The 20871-nt window shown below is 40.4% G+C and overlaps 1 protein-coding gene across 1 annotated transcript in view; it reads left to right on the top strand.

The window, feature by feature from the left end:
• col15a1b (collagen, type XV, alpha 1b) overlaps positions 1-20871 on the top strand; it is a 48994-nt gene continuing 28123 nt past the window's right edge. The window contains exons 1-2 of the mRNA XM_083888793.1: positions 1-75; positions 322-386. Coding sequence (XP_083744919.1) covers positions 62-75; positions 322-386 — 79 coding nt within the window. The 5' untranslated portion in view covers positions 1-61. The remainder of the gene's footprint in view (positions 76-321; positions 387-20871) is intronic.

Raw genomic sequence — 20871 nt, 5'->3', positions numbered from 1 at the left:
CACACACACACATGCACTTGGAGTTCACGTCCAAACCTGGATTTTCATTCACACGTTTGCTATGATGTTTCAGGGGTAAGACTATTTCATTATTATCATTATTATTATTATTTTATGGTTTTTTTTTTGCATGTAAAAGACAAATGGACTGAGATCTCACTGACTTCACGTCTTCATTTAACACTTTTCAGTTGGGTGATTTAGCAGCTGTTTCTCCTCTGATTTAAACCCAATTTACTCATTTACTCTTTCAAACAAGAGCTAATCATGTTCCATGTTCTTGAAGTCAGAACCTTTAAAGTGACTGATGTGTCTCCTCAGGTGGTCTCTTGCCCTGCATCTGGTCCTTCTGTGCTGGCCGGCTGCTTCCCTGCAGGTTACAGAAGGTAACGCTCTAATGTTAATTCTGCACTTTTAATGGTGGTGGTGAACGTGAAGCCTCCTCGTGTCGATGGTACGGTCCTGACCGTGGTTTTAGAATGCACATATGTGGCTTATCTATGGTAAATAATGCAAATTTCGATCACCCAGACTTCGTTATTCTCTCAGGTAATAATCTCTGATTAGATTTAATCCTAAAAGACGTGGTCAAATTTATGTCAAACACAAAAATCTTACCCGTTAAAAGAAACGGCATTCTCATATTGTCATTCTTTACTCCTAGCTAACTAGCCCATTAGCATCCCGTAGATGTAAAATAAACACTGGCAGTCCTAGCCTAGCCTAGCTTCTTGTTTGTTTGAATGCACATCTGTGGCTTATCTAAGGTAAATAATGCAAATTCTATCACCCAGACTTTCTTATTCTCTCAGGTGATAATCTCTGATTAAATTTAATCCTAAAAGACGTGGTCAAATTTGACATTCCATGACCTGACGGTGTATATACGCTAATGTGTTTATGTCAAACACAAAAATCTTACCCGTTAAAAGAAACGGCATTCTCATATTTTCATTCTTTACTCCTAGCTAACTAGCCCATTAGCATCGCGTAAATGTAAAATAAACACTGGCAGTCCTAGCCTAGCCTAGCTTCACACACATACTTAATAATAATAATAACTGACGTGTAGAAACTAATGTAGTGTGATTTTAGAGAAGTTTGACGGGAAAAGAAAAGCTTTAAAAATGTTGTTTGCGTGTCTTTAGCTAGCTTCTCAAGCTGTTCTCAACTTGTGATGCCTGTGTTCGCTTAATTAGCCTCTTAGCTATAGTGGATAAAGTCTTGTGAATGTGCAGTCAAAAGCAGTTTGGATGAACATTTTTGAGAAAATCTGCCTAGGATTATAATTATTTAAATTTGTTTGCGTATAAATTTAGCACAGCACGCCTCCGCGACCCTCCGGTGGAAGATAAAGCGTCAGATAATGGATGGACATTTAAATTTAGTGCAAATTCAAATCAACCAACGATCGACAAACATCACACCTGAGCTGTTATTTTAAATTAACAAGATTAGTTCCTCCCTCCGTCAGTGTGACCATATGATCATGTCGGGTTCAAACTAGGATTTAATGTCTTTTTGAGAGAAGTGAAACAGGAAATGAGCTAGAAATTCACAGTTGTACAATGTCAGCATCATCATCATCATCAACATCATATACAATATTGACATATACAAACTGAGTTTTTTGAGTCGCCCCCTGGAGGCTGCTATTACTGCTACTATTTTCCTACTTCCTGATCTTCGGGAAGACGACGTCCAATTTTTGTTTACAGTCTACGGCTGAAGTTGAGCTCATGTTTATGAGCCTGTCAAAGTCTATTTGTGTCAGCGGAATGTACCAATTGGTGGCTTTTTGTCCTCGAGCTCCAAACATTCAACAGCAACTTGACCATTTTGAATTTTATGTTGTTGTCATTGGTCAAGTCAAGTGGTTCTTCTTCATTTTTTTTTTTTTTTTAATGCAGTTTGTGTCCATGTATTGGACACAAATGAATGTGGCTGAGTCTTATTTTGAAAAGCACCAACTGTTTCCATCTGCATTTTCACACGTCCGTCTGTGGTTTTCACTCACTCACCCCCCGCTGTGTGACTCTGCTCTGTAGGAGAGAGAGTGTTTTTGTTTGTTTGGCAACGGTTTCCTCTGTCCTCTTTATCCACAGTGTGTGTGTGTGTGTGTGTGTGTGTGTGGCAGACAAGTCAAACGCTGCACCAGGGTGAGAAATTAAGTGCATAGTGTGTATGAGGGGGGGGGGGGGTTGACGCTGAGCTTTGAAGACGGATCCTTGAGAACATTCTTGATCCTGTGCCACTTTAATGTCTCTGTGTGTGTGTGTGTGTGTGCAGGTGTGTTTGTGACGTCTTTTTTCTGACACAAACAAACGAACAAACGTCACCGATGAAGAGAGTTTCGTTTCCTCTCTCGTGGAGACGTTTTCTGCCAAACATACACTACGCTCTTAGAAATAAGGTTTTCCAAAAGGGTTCTTCTACGAGGGCTGAGGTTCTACCTGGAACTTCTGAAAAACCCTTTCCCTGAATAAAAGGTTTTTCAAGGGTTCTTGGTAACACTAATGGATCCAGAGAACCCTTTAAAACCCTTTTCCTGAATCAACAGTTTTAAACGGCTTCTTGGTGGAACCATCCAAAAGGGTTCCAGGTGCAACCTTTCTAAAAATGTTCTACCTGGAGCCAAAAAGGGTTCTCCTATGAGGACAAGCTTAGAACTTAGAACAACTTAGAACTTTTATTTCTAAGAGTGTACCGTTCAAAAGTTTGGGGTCACCTATACAGTTTTTGTTGTGTTTTCCATTAAAAGTCACACTTTTATTCATCAAAAGAGTTGCAAAATGAATAGAAAATATAGTCAAGACATTGACAAGATTAGAAATAATGATTTTTATTCACTTCGATTTCGTCAAAGAGCCAACAAAACTGTTTTCAGCTGTGCTAACATCATTGCACAAGGGTTTTCTAATCCCTTCTAACCCATTATCAAACACAATGTACCATTAGAACACTTGAAATAGGCCTCTATACACCTATGTACATATTCCAATATAAAACAGACGTTTACCACATTAACAATGTATAGAGTGTATTTCTGATTCATTTAATGTTATATTCATTGAAAAAAAGTGATATTCCTTCAAAAATAAGGACATTTCTATGTGAGCCCAAACTTTTTACACTCGGTAGTGTAGCTGAAATCATTGCCACCGGCACGATGAATAGATGAAAAGACACTATAGTGACTGTAAAAGCTGAAATCCCCGAACCAGCTTTAAATATCAGACTGATGTCTGTGAGTGCAGCCTGGAGCCAACCATTCCATCTGCAAAGCTGCGTCCAACTTGTTTTTGTTGTTGTTGTTGTTGTACACTATGAGAATTACTTATTTTACACCAAACACAGTAGGCACACACTACCAGTCAAAGGTTTGGACTTCCTCATTCAAGTCAATGGAAAGGTGTGTCCAAACTTTTGACTGGTCGTGTACACGTGGTACATGTTTTTATTTATTAGTGGTGATCGGCCCAGTCATACTCACAAAACATGTGATACTTTTTAAATAATGCTGTATTTGATCAAGTTACCACGCTACAAGACATCGTCACATTACAATACAACATTTATTGAATGAAGTAAGTCTGTACCTCCAGTACTCTAGGTGGCGCTGTGTCCCCTTTCATCTTGTTAGAATGAGTAAAAATGAATGCACCGGTCTGGATTTCACCACGTTTTTCTCGTTGTTGTCTCGTCGTCTTTTAGTCAAACAAACCTGATAATTGGCCTCTTCTTCGTCTTCTTTTTACGTCAGTGGTCAGCAACTGGTGGCACGTGGGCCAAAACTGGCCCGCCAGAATTAATATCCGGCCCAGTAGATTAATTTTTTTTTAGAAAAATGTTATTTAAATTGTTTGCTTTTCTTCAGAGCCTTTATTGTAAAAAAAAAATTCAGGTTACATTTTTGAACCAAAACATCTCTTAAAGGCGCCATATGTAAGAATGTGGCCAAAAACGTTTACTACGCTCAAATTCACAATACCGAGGTCTTTTAGGTTTGGTTTTCTCCACCGTTGTAGCTCAGACGTAACTGGCAACCCGTGGTTGCTCGGCAGCTGAGACTCTACTGACTGCAATAATTGGTAGACGGCGGTAGGTGGCGCCACATGACGCCAAAACATGATTTCAAAACGTAAAAAAAAACATGATTTGCAGTCTGCAAAATGTTTTTTTAAATGCAAATATTTTGTCTGTACTGTTGTTGTTGGTGAGTTCAGTTTGTTATATGAACATTATTCCTGAGTCTCTGTGACATATTAGGAGGATTTTATGATTTATTACATAATGCACCTTTAAATTTGCCATTTTTAACTGATTGTTGGAACTCAATCCCTTCTCTGAGGGTTTATCTGTGTTTTGTAACAACGTTGTCAAATGTCTATTTTTGAGACATCGGAAAAAAAAAAAATCTAAAGATTTTTGCATGAAGATCAAAGTTTACATCTTCACCGTCGACCTCTGCAGCTTCAGCTGAAACACAGGAATTTCATCCTGGCTGTTTTTTTCACCGCGTTTTCACCCTCAAACACACTCTTACCTCCGGGGGAAACTTCACTCTCCGTTTGCACCCGCTCCAGTTGCTCTGAATGGATTCCATGTTTAGCCAATATCAGAGATTGTGAGCTGAGCGCAGTAGGAGCTTGTTTTTTGGTTGATGAGATGTTTGTGCGTACAGTAAAAAAAAAAAAGTTAAAAAAGTCACGTTCTAGAGTGTGAAGGTCAGGGATCACCGCGTTGGCGACCGTGTTCCACCTCTCCATGTAAAACTAGGTCTGTTTTTGCACAATCCTCTCGACTGTTTCCGCTCCTGACCTTCTTACTTCATCTCTGCCATCTCCAGCTCAAACTCCCACCCGTGTTCCATTCCGTGTTTTTTTACGAGCGTGCGGAGTTGGCAGTGGCAGCGCGTCGTAGATCTTCTACCTTTCTAAATGTCTTCAGTATAATATCGGAGGCCCGAGCGGCTCCGGCTCTCACGGCCACGGCCGCCCGTCTGGAATGTGGTCAATGGGCTAAAGTGACTTTGATTGGACCACAGCTGGACACAATGAGCCCACTGTAAAAGGTGTGTTCGCGCTCGGCTCCATATTGGGTTTTAATGTGAATTTCTGCCTGGAAACTTTACATTCAAGAATCAATGTTTCTTTTGTTTTGGTCATTTTCCTCCCTCTTTTCCGTTGTCGATGGTGTCATGTATTCCATGAGGTGATGCTACTTACTAGTAGTTCTCACTGTGTGTGTGTGTGTGTGTGTGTGTGTGTGTGTGTGTGTGTGTGTGTGTGTGTGTGTGTGTGTGTGTGTGTGTGTGTGTTTGGATTTCAGAGCAAAAGCTCTCGTGTGGTTGCAGGAATTTTTTTTTTTTTACCAATATCAGAAGATGGACAACTTCAGATTTACAGATTTACAGATTTACAGATTTACTCAGATTTACTCAGATTTACGTACTTAGATGTAGAAAGGAAACATTTCGCTGTTGTTGTTGTTGTTGTTGTTGTTGTTGTTGTTGTTTGGGCACCCCGTTACCATGGTTACCGTATGAAAAATTTGACCCATGAATCATCACCACTGTCTAACTGTTCCACGCTCATCTCATGCTTTCGGGGGCCCGGAAACAAAGACGTCCCTTTGACTCGAGGAGCTTTTCAGAGCAGTCATTGTCATTTATGTGCAAATGTTTACACTTTGTTATTTTAATGGCGTTTTTATGACCTGCTTTACATGTGAAGGAAACTGATTACGCGCTAAACGCCGTGCTGTAATTAACTGTTAATCCCAAATAACTCAAAGGCTAACCCACGTCCATTTATTCTTATCATATTTTTTTATTTTTTTATTTTCATTCATTTATTATTTCAGGACAATGCAAATTAATGAACATATACAAAAGTACATTTTATTATAGCCCAGGGGCTAATTTCCATCTGTAGTCCATATTAGGCAGGATGATGTTGGAATAAAAAGAACAAAATATATACATAATAAAACTAGCTATACAAAAACAGAACAACCCATTAGCATGTTTAGTGGTGATTGCATGTTTACAGAAAAACAGTGCCATTTTTAAATGTTTTTAAATGTGGGCGCGTGTAGGTGAACATTAGCTTCACCTGTGAGGCAATCACGTCCAATAAAAGTGCTCGTTTTTACTAATACATGCAATAAAAGTAATAATAATAATAACCCCAATCCTGTTGATCAGACGGGAAATCTTCTTTCGTTTCATGAACGGACGCATGCGGCGTCCACACATGCTAGCTTTATGGGCAATGAGTCGCGGAAAACTCAGTGAAGAATCTCTCTCCTCTGTTGTTTGTGACACAAAGTCCTCAATAATTATATTTTAATTTCAAGCTGGCAAAAACAAGAACTTTTATTGGACCCAACGCTGAATATCACCGTTGCTCCGTAGACTCAGATCCAATCCACTGAAGCAAAGCTGCTTAAATGTTTGCTAAGCTGCTAACCTTTGGCTAACTTCCTGTTGATTGCTGCCGTTAGCGTCGCCTCCGTCTTACCTCGATCGCCTCACGGTCGCGTTTGGTGACGTCCTCTCTCCTGATTGGATAAAGTATTGTGCGATACTGGGAACATGTTGTAAAATCTTGGATTAACTGTCGAAGCCCTGAAGCTTTGTTGATGCTAGCATGAGGCACCGTGGCGCAGAAGGGGGCTTCCTGTTACAAGCTAGCACCGAGGTGTTTATGGTCAACCCGTCAACACGCCTTAATATTTCAAGCTGGCAAAAACAAGAACTTTTACTGGACCCAACGCTGAATATCACCATTGCGCCGTAGACTCAGCTCCAATCCACTGAAGCAAAACTGCTTAAATGTTTGCTAAGCTGCTAACCTTTGGCTAACTTCCTGTTGATTGCTGCCGTTAGCGTCGCCTCCGTCTTCCCTCGATAGCCTCACGGTCGCGTTTGGTGACATCCTCTCTCCTGATTGGATAAAGTATCGTGCGATACTGCAAAGATGTTGGATTCCCTGAAGCTTTGTTGATGCTAGCATGAGGCACCGTGGCGCAGAAGGGGGCTTCCTGTTACAAGCTAGCACCGAGGTGTTTATGGTCAACCCGTCAACACGCCTTAATATTTCAAGCTGGCAAAAACAAGAACTTTTACTGGACCCAACGCTGAATATCACCATTGCGCCGTAGACTCAGCTCCAATCCACTGAAGCAAAACTGCTTAAATGTTTGCTAAGCTGCTAACCTTTGGCTAACTTCCTGTTGATTGCTGCCGTTAGCGTCGCCTCCGTCTTCCCTCGATAGCCTCACGGTCGCGTTTGGTGACATCCTCTCTCCTGATTGGATAAAGTATCTTGCGATACTGCAAAGATGTTGGATTCCCTGAAGCTTTGTTGATGCTAGCATGAGGCACCGTGGCGCAGAAGGGGGCTTTCTGTTACAAGCTAGCACCGAGGTGTTTATGGTCAACACGCCTTAATATGTTCAGAACAAATAAAAACTAGTCTGGGAATGTATGTAAATAGCATGTAGTGTAGTGTGTTCCCACTTTGAGGAAAAACCACCAGTGAGTTTAAAGAGAGAAGACACACACACACACACATTCTTGTACTTGCTGTATACCGAGGACCGGATAAAAATGCTGGCAAAGTGAGGACCAGCATTTCCACTTTATAAATCAACACAATTACAAATATCTACTTCATGAATGACATCTATGTAGAACTACTGGGTGCAGTACCATAACATGTCTGCAGGTGGAGCCCCGGAGCAATAAGTGTGTGAAACAAAAGGGTTTTTGTACCTAATTGAGGACCTCTGTTAAAAACAGAGAGTATAGCATGCTTAAAACCTAAGGAAGCGATTTCAATGTAAACAAAACGATGTCCTCACTTTGTAAAAATGACCTCACTTTGTTGGTTAAAAACTCTCACTGGTCCTCAGTATGACGCAAGTACAAGAACACACACACTGGTGTTTCTGTGTGAGCCTCTGCATATTTGTGTCTGTGGCCGCTGAAATGATGGAGTTTCTGAGTTTTCTGCACAAACACAGCGCTCACTCCTCTGCAACACAAACCTGTTTAAAATACATAAAATCTAAATGACTCAACGTCTTAATCCCGTGGTGACCTTTGACCCCCCCCCGCCTCGGTCGTCCTCCATGTGGAATAATCCGGAATCAGCTGGAAAACACTTTGATTCGAGCGACTCACGGAGAACTAGTTACAACAATTTCACTCTGATTGTGACAATTTCCACTGTCTTTTGTTTCCTGAGAAGAAGCCGTTTACACTTTAGCTCCTGTTTCCACATCCTGCCCCCCCCCCCCCCCGCTCCCCCCCCCCCCCCCCGCTGACCCGTCATTGTTTACCTGTGGATTAGGATTCAATTCTCCTCCGCCGCCGTAGCCTGAGGTGACGTTAATCTGCTGCTGCTGAGTTCCCAGCGCTTAAGTCTCTGTTTTTGGTTGTCAGGTCAGGAAAGATCAAGCCTCAGTGCTCAGGAACAATAATAATGATAATGATAATAATGATTATTAGAATTGTAATAATAATAATAATGATGGACAAATAGCCTGAAGTATTTGGTATTATTCGATTATGAAGTTTATGTGACGTGTTATTTACACAGTTATGTCCTGAAAATAACACAATTGAACATGAACATCACACTGTGGGGCTAAAAATACCTTATCTTAGCTTATTTAATCTTATTCTATATTATCTTAGCTTATTTAATCTTATTCTCCCTTATAGTAGCATATTTTACCATATCTTATAAAGCTCTTATCTTAGCTTTTTCAACTCGTCTTATCTTAGTTTATTTTAATTTAGTTTAGCCATTTTTTTTTTTTTTAAATATCTGAACTTATTTTATATTATCTTATTTTATATTATCTTAGCTTATTTTAGCTTAGCTTGGCTCACCTTATTTTTTATCTTATCTAATCTTATTTTAGATAATTCTACCTTACCTTTTTTATCTTATAGTTGCACATTTTACCTTATCTTATATAGCTCTTATCTTAATTTTTTAATCTTGTCTTATCTTAGCTTATTTTATATTACTTACTTTTAAATCTTATCTTATTTAATCTTATTCTATCTTAGAGTAGCACATTTGACCTTATCTTATAAAATCTTAAAGTTTTATTTTATCTTATTTTAATTTAGCTTAGCTTATTTAAAAAATAATAATAATAATAATCTTATATTATCTTATTTTATGTAATCTTATTCTATATTATCTTAGCTTTTTTAAGCTTATCCTGGCTTAATTTATTTTCTATCTTATCTAATCTTATTTTAGTTGCTAATTTTACCTAATTGTATTTTAGATTAGCTTAGTTTAGCTTGGCTTATTTTATCTAATCTTAACTGATCTTATTTAATCTTATTCTATCTTATAATAGCAAATTTTACCATAACTTTATAACGCTCTTATCTTAGCTTATTTTAATTTAGGTTAGCTTATTTTTTTTTATTTATCTTAACTTATTTTTTTCCTGTAATCATATATCTTATTCTATATTATGTTTGCTAATTTTAGCTTAGCTTGGCTTAACTTATTTTTAGAAACTGCCTCAATTATTGTAATTACTATCCAGAAATATTTGTGTGTTTCTGAACACACACACACACACACACACACACACACACACACACACACACACACACACACACACACACACACACACACACTGCACTGTAAAAGTGTTTCCACAGAAACAGCGGAGGGGGAAAATGCCACCGCGCTGCTCAGCATTTCTTCTGAACAATTGTGAATTTTGTGGTGAACTTTTCAGTGGGTCGTTGTCAATCGATGGTTCTGTGCCAAACGGAGGGAGAAACATGAGATAATGTTTTCCTGCAGACATTTAGCTGAAGGTTGTCTTTCAGTCCACTCACGTCCAAATGATCTCATCAGACCTTCAGTGTGTGTGTGTGTGTGTGTGTGTGTGTGTGTGTGTGTGTGTGTGTGTGTGTGTGTGTCACAGTGGGATTCACCACTCACAGTGACACGGTCCAAACCCCCGTCACTGTCCTTCATTAGCATTCGTATTAAAGGAGGAGACGAGGAGCTCCGAGGGGTTGTTTGCTCTGAGGAGAACACTGGCAGCTGAGCAAACACACACACACACACACACACACACACACACACACACACACACACACACACACACACACACACACACACACACACACGCATAAGCAGGATGTCAGCGGATGTAAACAGTGAACTTGTATCTATGAGACCAGATGTTTGTACCAATGTTCCGGCTCCTCCACAGTGTTTGATTGGTCACATAAATCTGCAGGAGAAAAGAAGAGAGAAGAAGAGAAGAAAGAGAAGGGAGGGAGGAAACAGTCAGAAAGAGAAGGAAGTGAGGAAGAGAAGATGTAAGGATGAGAAGGAAGTGAGGAAACAGTATGGAAGAGAAAGAAGAGAAGGAAGAGAAGGAAGAGAGGAAGAGAAGAAGTCAGGAATAGAAGGAAGTGAGGAAGAGAAAAAGAGAAGTAATAGAGGATGTAGGGAAGAGAAGGAAGTGAGGAAACAGTAAGGAAGAGAAGGAAGTGAGGAAACAGTAAGGAAGAGAAGGAAGTGAGGAAGAGAAGAAGTCAGGAATAGAAGGAAGTGAGGAAGAGAAGGAATAGAGGATGTAGGGAAGAGAAGGAAGTGAGGAAGAGAAGGAAGTGAGGAAAAGAAGAAGTCAGGAAGAGAAGGAAGTGAGGAAACAGTAAGGTGAGGGAGTGAGGAAGAGAAGAAGTAAGGTAGAGAAGGAAGTGAGGAAGAGAGGACGTAGGGAAGAGAAGGAAGTGAGGAAACAGTAAGGAAGAGAAGGAAGTGAGGAAGAGAGGACGAAGGGAAGAGAAGGAAGTGAGGAAGAGAGGACGAAGGGAAGAGAAGGAAGTGAGGAAACAGTATGGAAGAGAAAGAAGTGAGGAAAGAAGAGAAGGAAGTGAGGAAGAGAAGAAGTCAGGAATAGAAGGAAGTGAGGAAACAGTAAGGAAGAGAAGGAAGTGAGGAAGAGAGGACGACGGGAAGAGAAGGAAGTGAGGAAGAGAAGAAGTCAGGAAGAGAAGGAAGTGAGGAAACTGTAAGGAAGAGAAGGAAGTGAGGAAACTGTAAGGAAGAGAAGGAAGTGAGGAAACAGTGAAGCTGTATGGACGTCTTCTGTCCTGTGAGAGGCCTCATGAAACCAAGCATGGAGCCTCTGAGTTTGTGCTGGAGGAGGAAGTGAGAGTGAGACAATGACAAGAGGACGTGGGTTAAGACTTGATGTAATGGAAAGTGTCCGTCCACAGTCGTCCACAGTCGTCCACAGTCGTCCACAGTCCGTCCACAGCTGTCCACCTCTGACCTCCTCACGGCGTCCAACAAAGCCGCCGTTGATCAGAGACACAGTGATGATCTTCACAGTGGGTTCACCAGTCACACGCTCTCGTTTCAGATTAGATTTGTTAAATAATCTGCTGAGGACGGACGAGCAGCCCGTTAACCGTCAAACCAATCAGCTGTGATCACTGACACAGCTAAACGTGACGGGATTAAGATTCATTTATAAACATGAGTTTACATGAGTAAAAACGTGCTATTTCATTGAAAAAAAAAATGCAGATTAAAACAAAATGGCAGCCTGATTAATCCACTCGTTTCTTATCTTAGTTTTGTCACATTTAAACCCACACAATCAGCATCTCTGAGATTATTCTTCCATGGTTTTCTTATGGGCTCATGCATCACACAGGAGATTTTACATCTGTGTGTCTGCAGGTCTGCAGGTCGGGGGGTTTGGGCCTTAATCCCAACCCAGAGGGCAGAAACTCTCCAATCTGACATCTCTTTTCCCTCTGACATCACATATTTTCTTACCCAACCGCTCGTTTCCCAAAGGCAAAAAAATGGGCATTAAACACAGTCACAGGAGCTTGAGTCGTATAAATGACCTTTGTTTGGATTAAATATTCTAAAAGTGTAGGTTTGTGTGTGTGTGTGTGTGTGTGCAGTTTGTGACAAAACCAAACACATAATTTCAGATTAATCTAAATTATTATTGTATTTTTGAATGAATGCAGTGACTCCATCCGAGACGCTCACATTTTTCCACCTGAGGATGAGCCACAGGTTCATGTAGTGCACGTGTCGCTGTGTGTGTGTGTGTGTGTGTGCGCGTGCATCCCCTAACATCCCCTAACATCCCCTAACATTCCCTAACATTCCCAGCATTCCTTGCCCCTCCCCCTCCCTCACCTGCCGTCCACAGACACAAAAGAGATGTGATCAAAGGGACAGATCCACGTCCGGCTCTGTCACCACTGTGTTTGCTGCCCCCCAGTGGCGTGAATGTGAATTACAAGGACAAAATCACTTTTATAAAACAATGTCAGATTTTTTGTTGTTGTTGTTGTTGTTAAAAATCTCTATTCGGGATTGTTTAAAATAGCTTTTCACTTTTATTTATTGTGATAATAATTTTATTATAAACTATAGTTTGTTCCTCCTTTTCTGCAGTGTTTCCTTCAAAAATAATAACACGTCCATAACAGTGACATTAAAGTCAGTGGCTTTTAAAGGGTTAAAATCCTCGAATTTTTAGGTATTTATGCAGAAAAATGTATTAATCTGTAAAGTTTTTTTCTGAAGTGGTCATTTTAGTCCTCTAATCACTTAAAGGGGAAATAAGTAGTTTATAGTGCCATCTAGAGGAGAGGCTGAAATTTACAACAAAGCACTGCTCCTCTGCTCACCCCCTCCCTTCCCTGAGCGCTACGGTGTCCTCAGTCGGTCAAATGTCGTCCTCGTCGTCTTTCTCCGTGTCAGCAGATGAGGTTCGTGAGGTGAGTGAGAGGGCGGAGCTACCGCGGCCATAGCAGACGAGGCGGAGAGAGAGGAGGCGGAACTTCCGCTACAAGTAAAGAGACGCTTGATTTGTTCTCTCGCGTTTGTCCTTACAGGCTCCGGTAGAAACATGGCGTCTCTCTGCTAACAGTGGCTATGCAACCGCGGTGCGCGGGCATGTAATTTAACATGACTTTTTGAAACACTACGAAAATTAAACACAAACTAATATACAGCGACTAGACAATGCAGGAGCATAATATGTATAAAAAAAGTGGATTTTGGGTTATATAAACCCATAAATACTACACAGTGTCCCTTTAAGAAAAAAAAAAAAAAAAAAAAGCACAAAATGTAAAATCAAGGTCAATCATGATGCCTGGGAAAAGACATTCAGTCAGCTTAAATATAGCATTATTAAACCGTTTTGCTACATCAAAACAACAAAAACAAACTAAAAAGCAGTGATGACTCAGCAGTTTGTGCAGAATGATCTGCTGTGCATTTCATTATTTGCAGAACTTTGCTGAAACTGTCTCAGAGTCTCAGAGTCTCAGAGTCTCAGTCTCAGTCTCAGTCTCAGAGTCTCAGTCTCAGAGTCTCAGAGTCTCAGTCTCAGCGTCTCAGTCTCAGAGTCTCAGTCTCAGAGTCTCAGAGTCTCAGAGTCTCAGAGTCTCAGTCTCAGAGTCTCAGTCTCAGAGTCTCAGTCTCAGAGTCTCAGTCTCAGAGTCTCAGAGTCTCAGAGTCTCAGAGTCTCAGTCTCAGAGTCTCAGAGTCTCAGTCTCAGCGTCTCAGAGTCTCAGTCTCAGAGTCTCAGTCTCAGTCTCAGAGTCTCAGTCTCAGAGTCTCAGAGTCTCAGTCTCAGAGTCTCAGTCTCAGAGTCTCAGTGTCTCAGTCTCAGTCTCAGTCTCAGTCTCAGAGTCTCAGAGTCTCAGTCTCAGAGTCTCAGAGTCTCAGAGTCTCAGAGTCACAGTCTCAGAGTCTCAGAGTCTCAGAGTCTCAGTCTCAGAGTCTCAGTCTCAGAGTCTCAGAGTCTCAGTCTCAGAGTCTCAGTCTCAGAGTCTCAGTCTCAGAGTCTCAGAGTCTCAGTCTCAGAGTCTCAGTCTCAGAGTCTCAGAGTCTCAGAGTCTCAGAGTCTCAGAGTCTCAGAGTCTCAGTCTCAGAGTCTCAGAGTCTCAGAGTCTCAGAGTCTCAGTCTCAGAGTCTCAGAGGGTCAAACAGCTTCTCTTTGGCCAGAGTTTATAAACAGTCTGACGTTTCCTGAACATGGCCTTGAAATATGAAATGAAAACATGTTGTAGGAGGAGGAGGAGGAGGGGCATGATAACAACACAGGCTTCATTGACTGCATGGTGTGTGTGTGTGTGTGTGTGTGTGTGTGTGTGTGTGTGTGTGTGTGTGTGTGTGTGTGTGTGTGTGTGTGTGTGAGAGAGTTTGTATTTGTACAACACTGACCTTGTCAGGACCATGGAGACCAAAACCTGGTCCTCATGAGGCAGATCCTCACTCACTGGTTATTATGGCTATGGTTCAGGATGAATGGAAGTCAATGAGGACAGTGCGTCTCTTAGAAATAAAAGTGCTCAGTAGAACCATATAAGGTTCTTTCGGCTTGACCTCATAGGAGAACCCTATTCAGATCCACCTGGAAGGGTTTTTCAAGGGTAACACTAATGGTTCCAGTAAGAACCATTTTCATCCAGAGAACCCTTTCAAAACCCTTTTAAAACCCAGAAAAGGGCCTTTGTAGAAGGACTCTTTTAGAACCCTTATTTCTAAGAGTGTGTGTTCATGTCTGTGTGTGGGGACAAATTCAGTTTTTGTTGGCTGGTCCTATAGTATAAAGACTTGGGCTTTTGGTTCAGGGTTAGATTTGGGGTTAGGATTAGGGTTAGGCACTGTTGTGTCTTCACTAAGATGTGGGTTAAAGCCTGGTTTCAGCGTTAGAACTAGGTTTATGTTAACATTTGGCACTTAGTTCTGATGGGTATGGATGGTTATTTAGTTTTTAATTGCATTTTTTTTTTTTTTTTTTTTTTTTAACTGACTTGATCCTGGACCTGTGCTTTTTTTTCTTTACATGCATTACTGTTTTTGGCCACTAGATGGCGGCCACCGTCACATCAATAAGAGCTGAGATGTTGTCAGGATCCGTACAAAAAGTTGGTGCTGTTTCTGCTTGGAGGTCTATTTTGATTTAGCAGCATAACTTTTTAAATGATAGGATTAGGATTAGGATTAGGATTAGGATTAGGATTAGGATTAGGATTAGGATTTGGATTAGGGTTAGGGTTAGGGTTAGGGTTGGAGTTACACAATTCTCTTGAAATCAAACAATTACGTGATGTCGTCCGATCACGTGACGCCACTTCGGACCGAAAATGTCCCGGCGAATAAATTCCCAGTATCCCCGTGTGATCGGCCGTGACAGTGAACCAATTAGTACAGAGTTTACTGATGGGGAGGTTTGCCTGGCAGAGAGAGAGAGAGAGAGAGAGAGAGAGAGAGAGAGAGGGTGAGGTGAAGGGTGAAGGGGTGATTCTTTCTGGAATCCGGAGAGGCCCTAAACGGGGTCACCTCATGACGGGGGGAAAAAAGGGGGGAAGGTTTTCAAAAAAATACTCACAGCTTTTCACACGAAACTGTTTCTGTGTGAGTCGATGACTCATCACGTCCTTTGATTTAAACTCGTATACGTTTGTTTCTGAGCGCTTGGTGACGACCTTCAGGCATCAGCACTGGACCAATAGACCTCATGGAGACCAGAGCCTGGTTCTAATGAGACAGAACCTGTTATTTTGATAATGATGAAACGTTGTCGATCAGTTTCACCCCTCTCACACCCCCTCATGTTGGCTAATCCAGGACTAATCTTACCTCTTCCCTGGAGGGGTGGGGCTCCCCTTAAACCTTAAAACTATCATCTGCTCCATTAGAGACAACCCCCCCCCCCCACACACACACACACACACACACACACACACACACACACACACACACACACACACACACATATATATAAATATGGGCCAGTGGCTAATAATGTGTGTATGTCCTTGTAATTGATTGTCAGTCGGTTTTCCTGCTCCTTTGGAACCAGATTCCAGAGGTTCTTTTAACTTTTCCAGGGCCTGGGAAAAGTTTCCTTTCCATAATCCTCACACAGATTAAGCATATGCCGACTGACATTTGTATTCCTAGATAACCCAGAATAACTCTCTCTGCGTAGCTCAAGTATTTTACATTCTGATCCAGAAGAACGTTCTGTGTCTGTATAGAACTTTACCTGCTTATAGCTATGACCATAACCTGTTAAAGGTGCCATATGTAAGAATGTGGCCAAAAACAGTTACTACATTCAAATTCAAAATACAGAGGTCTTTTTAGGTTTTGGTTTTCTGACGTAACTGGCAACCCGTGGTTGCTCGGCAGCTGAGACTCTACTGACTGCAATGATTGGTAGACGGCGGTAGGTGGCGCCACATGACGCGGTGATTCGGGAAAAGGGGTTTTAGAAGCTAATGGTTCCAGGTAGAACCTCAGGCCTTGTAGAAGAACCCTGTTAGAACCCTTATTTCTAAGAGTGCGTGTCTGTTAAGGGCGATTCTCAATTTTTTGTAATTCATTGCGGGGCCGCCAGAAATGTTTCTGCGGGCCGCCATTGGCCCCCGGGGCCGCACTTTGAGAAGCAATGTGTTAAAGTCGTCTGAGTGTGTAAATCCACCAGAACCTGAATCGGTGCACGTTTAATCCAGAACACACAGAGAGAGACGGGCGGGAAAGAGGAGGCGTGAACGAACGAGACTCTCTAATCTAAAGAGGAGAGAGAAATCAAGTGTGGCTGAGTGTGGAGGATTGACAGAGGATTGAAGGGGGAGTCGCTAATTACACAGGGAGAGAGGGAAGGAAAGAGGGGGAGGAAACAGAGAGTCAGAAAAAGACTGAAACCGAGAGAAGAGGCTGCGACGTTTGCTCCTGGATCTGCTGATATTTTCCACATTTTCCACGGCGAGAGGACGATGGGAGCTCTTCGCGTCTCTCTCGCTCTGCTCGTCCTCCTCTCTTCGCCTGCACAAGCCCAATGGTGGAACTTCCTCTGGGCTCGTCCTAAGTCCAACTCCAGCTCCTCTCCACCACCTCCACCTCCACCTCCATCATCTGCTTCTCCATCATCCATCACGTCCTCGGGTCCTTCACACACCCTGTGGACAACAGAGCTCCTGGTGGGTGAAGAAGAAGAAGAGGAGGAGGAGGAGGATGGAGGAACTCAGGCAGCGGGGTCTGCTCTGGTCACGACGCCCAGACCGGGAGAGCTAATCCCGGGCCGTGGCACAGCAGAGCCTGGGATTATGGCTCCGGAGGAGAAAGCAGGTGGAAACGACAGAATCAGGTCACAGCACAAACCACTGAAACACTGGAAAAGTGGTGAGTGTTACAGGAGTCAGATGTACCACTTATTTACCTTCATATCTGGAGTTTCAAGAACTTTTTGAACTTATAATCACACGTCAGGGCTAAATCAGCAAGATCTAACCCTTATAGAATCTTCATAATCATGGATTAGATCATTGTGTATGAAGTATTTGGGTCAAAATTACCTTTACTCTCTTTCTACAGTAATCTGAAATACTACAATCCTTTTATAAGAATATGTTTGTGACTTTAAGTTTATAAACTATTACTTATTCACTTACTAACTTATGTACTTATTACTAACGTAGTTAGTTTACTTATTTACTTATTCACTTACTAACTTACTTATTTACTTACTAACTTACTTATTCACTTACTAACTTACTTACTAACTTACTTATTCACTTACCAACTTACTTACTTACTTACTTATTTACTTACTAACTTACTTATTCACTTACTAACTTACTAACTTACTTACTTATTTACTTATTCACTTACTAACTTACTTATTTTCTTACTAACTTACTTATTCACTTACTCTTACTTACTAACTTACTTATTCACTTACCAACTTACTTACTTATTTACTTATTCACTTATTAACTTACTTATTCACTTACTAACTTACTTATTCACTTACTAACTTACTTACTTATTTACTTATTCACTTACCAACTTACTTACTTATTTACTTATTCACTTACTTACTTATTCACTTACTAACTTACTTATTCACTTACTAACTTACTTACTTATTTACTTATTCACTTACTAACTTACTTATTCACTTACTAACTTACTAACTTACTTACTTATTTACTTATTCACTTATTCACTTATTCACTTACTAACTTATTATTCACTTACTAACTTACTTACTTATTTACTTATTCACTTACTAACTTACTTATTCACTTACTAACTTACTTATTTACTTACTAACTTACTTACTTATTTACTTACTAACTTACTTATTCACTTACTAACTTACTTACTAACTTACTTATTCACTTACTAACTTACTTATTCACTTACTAACTTACTTATTCACTTACTATCTTACTTATTCACTTACTAACTTACTTACTTATTTACTTATTCACTTACTAACTTACTTATTCACTTACTATCTTACTTATTTACTTACTAACTTACTTACTTATTTACTTATTCACTTACTAACTTACTTATTCACTTACTAACTTACTTATTCACTTACTAACTTACTTACTTATTTACTTATTCACTTACTAACTTACTTATTCACTTACTAACTTACTTACTTATTCACTTATTCACTTATTCACTTATTCACTTACTTATTCACTTACTAACTTACTTATTCACATACTATCTTACTTATTTACTTACTAACTTACTTATTTAATTACTAACTTACTTATTCTATCCTACAGTGTTTTTTTTGGCTGGTGGTGACACAGGAGATGCTGGTCCACTGCTGCCTCTTGTGTTAAATGTGTGTCACTCATGTAAATCCAAACGAAGGGTTTCAAACATCGTGTTCATCAAAGTCACAAAAACAACACATTTGAACTCCCTCATGCACTAACATCTCCAGTGTGCCGTGGTGTAAAATCACTGATTTTCTCTACGGGATTTGGTGCAAAGCAACACACAATTTCCTGTCAAAAATGGAGATAAAGTGACAAAAATGTAGATTTTACTACAATGAAAATGATTAATTACTAACCTCAGATTATCTTTGAGTGGTTCAGTCCCTGATTGATTTTTTGGATTAAATCTTCTATCTTTTGTTGGGGAGTTTTCTGACACCAGTGCCTTGAAGACGTCTCTGGAGATGATCACAGACGGACGTTAAGGTCTGATACGAATAGTCAGATCTGGACAATAATCTTTAAAGGGGTCAAAACGACCCGTGTCCTCTCTGCAATAATCCAGTCTTTGTTGTCTAAGGGCAGACGTGGGAGTTCTGAGACGACCTCGAGCAGAGCCTTTAACTTTAGAAACAGCAGTGTGACCCTTTGACTTAAAGCTAGAAATGTGAATTTATCAGTGTTTAATTATTTGAATTAAGTCTCATGGTGGAGCTGAAACAGCTGTACCTGCGAGTGCTGTGCTCCATAACTCTGTGTGTGTGTGTGTGTGTGTGCGTGCGTGGGTGTGTGTGTGTGTGTTCTTGTACTTGCAGCATACTGAGGACCAGTGAGGGTTTTTTACCAACAAAGTGAGGTCATTTTTACGGATTGAGGAGATTTTGGCCGGTCCTCACTTTGTTTTCATTGAAATCACTTCCTTAGGTTGCTATAACATGCTATACTCAATTTGTCAAAAATGTTAATTTTGGACGACTTTTTCTCAAATTTTGGACCATCATTTTTTTTTCAAATTTTGGACCAAATTTTCTTTTTCAAATTTTGGACCATCATTTTTTTTTTTTTTTAATTTTGGGTGAAAACATTTTTTTAATTTTGGGTAAAAAAATTTTTTCAAACGACATAGTATAGTTTGCCGTTTTTGTCAAATTTTGGAGCAAAACAATTTTGTCAAAGATTTTTTCAAATTTTGGACGACCTAGTATTGTATGACGTTTTTGTAAAATGTTGGACCAAAAATTAAAAAAAAAAAAAATCGAAAAAGTTTTCCAGCCCTTTTTGCTCTGGGGCTCCACCTGTGGATATTTTATGGTACTGCAACCAGTAGTTCTTTGTAGATGCCATTCATGAAGTAGATATTTGTAATTGTGTTGATTTATAAAGTGGAAATGCTGGTCCTCACTTTGTCAGCAACCCAGTCCTCAGTATGCAGCAAGTACAAGAGTGTGTGTGTGTGTGTGTGTGTGTGTGTGTGTGTGTGTGTGTGTGTGTGTGTGTGTGTGTGTGTGTGTGTGTGTGTGTACGTGTGTGTGGGGGTGTGTGTGTGTGTGTGTGTGCGTGCGCGTGTGTGTGTGTAAAACACGCCGGGGTCAAGGTGGATTTAAAAGGTCGTGGACGTCAAAGGCTGTTGGAGGTCGTTAAGATATTGTTTTTTACGAGACTCCGTGAGAAAACTGAGCGTCCACGTGGTGCAGCAGCATGATGAGGATTAGACCCAGTGTGGTGTTCTGTCTCTATGCCATGACATTCACATTTATATACCACTAAATCACTGGCTTTAGAATAAGCTTTTCGTGGGTTTGGCTCTGTACATGTTTTCTGTCTCCAAAACTGATCTTAGTTAGATCTTAGATCTTAGACCACTTACTTGTGTTGATGCTTTTGTGATCACCTCCATATTTTACATGTCCTGAAGAAAAAGAAGACAAGAACTTGCTTTCTGCAAATATAAAAGTTGCTTCAATTCTACTCGACTTGAGTTTCAAAGTCTGAATGACTGTGAGTTGTGGGTGTGACTCTAACACTAACTCTAACTCAGATTCAGTCTCAGATTCAGACTCAGATTCAGTCTCAGATTCAGATTCAGTCTCAGATTCCGTCTCAGATTCAGATTCAGTCTCAAATTCAGATTCACTCTCAGATTCAGAATTAGATTCAGATTCAGTTTCAGATTCAGTTTCAGTCTCAGATTCAGACAGATTTAGTCTCAGATTCAGGTTCAGGTTCAGAATCAGAATCAGAATCAGAATCAGAATCAGAATCAGAATCAGAATCAGAATTAG

The sequence above is a fragment of the Microchirus variegatus genome, assembly GCF_963457635.1.
Source record: "Microchirus variegatus genome assembly, chromosome: 5".
NCBI classification, from domain to species: domain Eukaryota; kingdom Metazoa; phylum Chordata; class Actinopteri; order Pleuronectiformes; family Soleidae; genus Microchirus; species Microchirus variegatus.
This window is presented reverse-complemented; position numbering and strand designations above follow the sequence as displayed.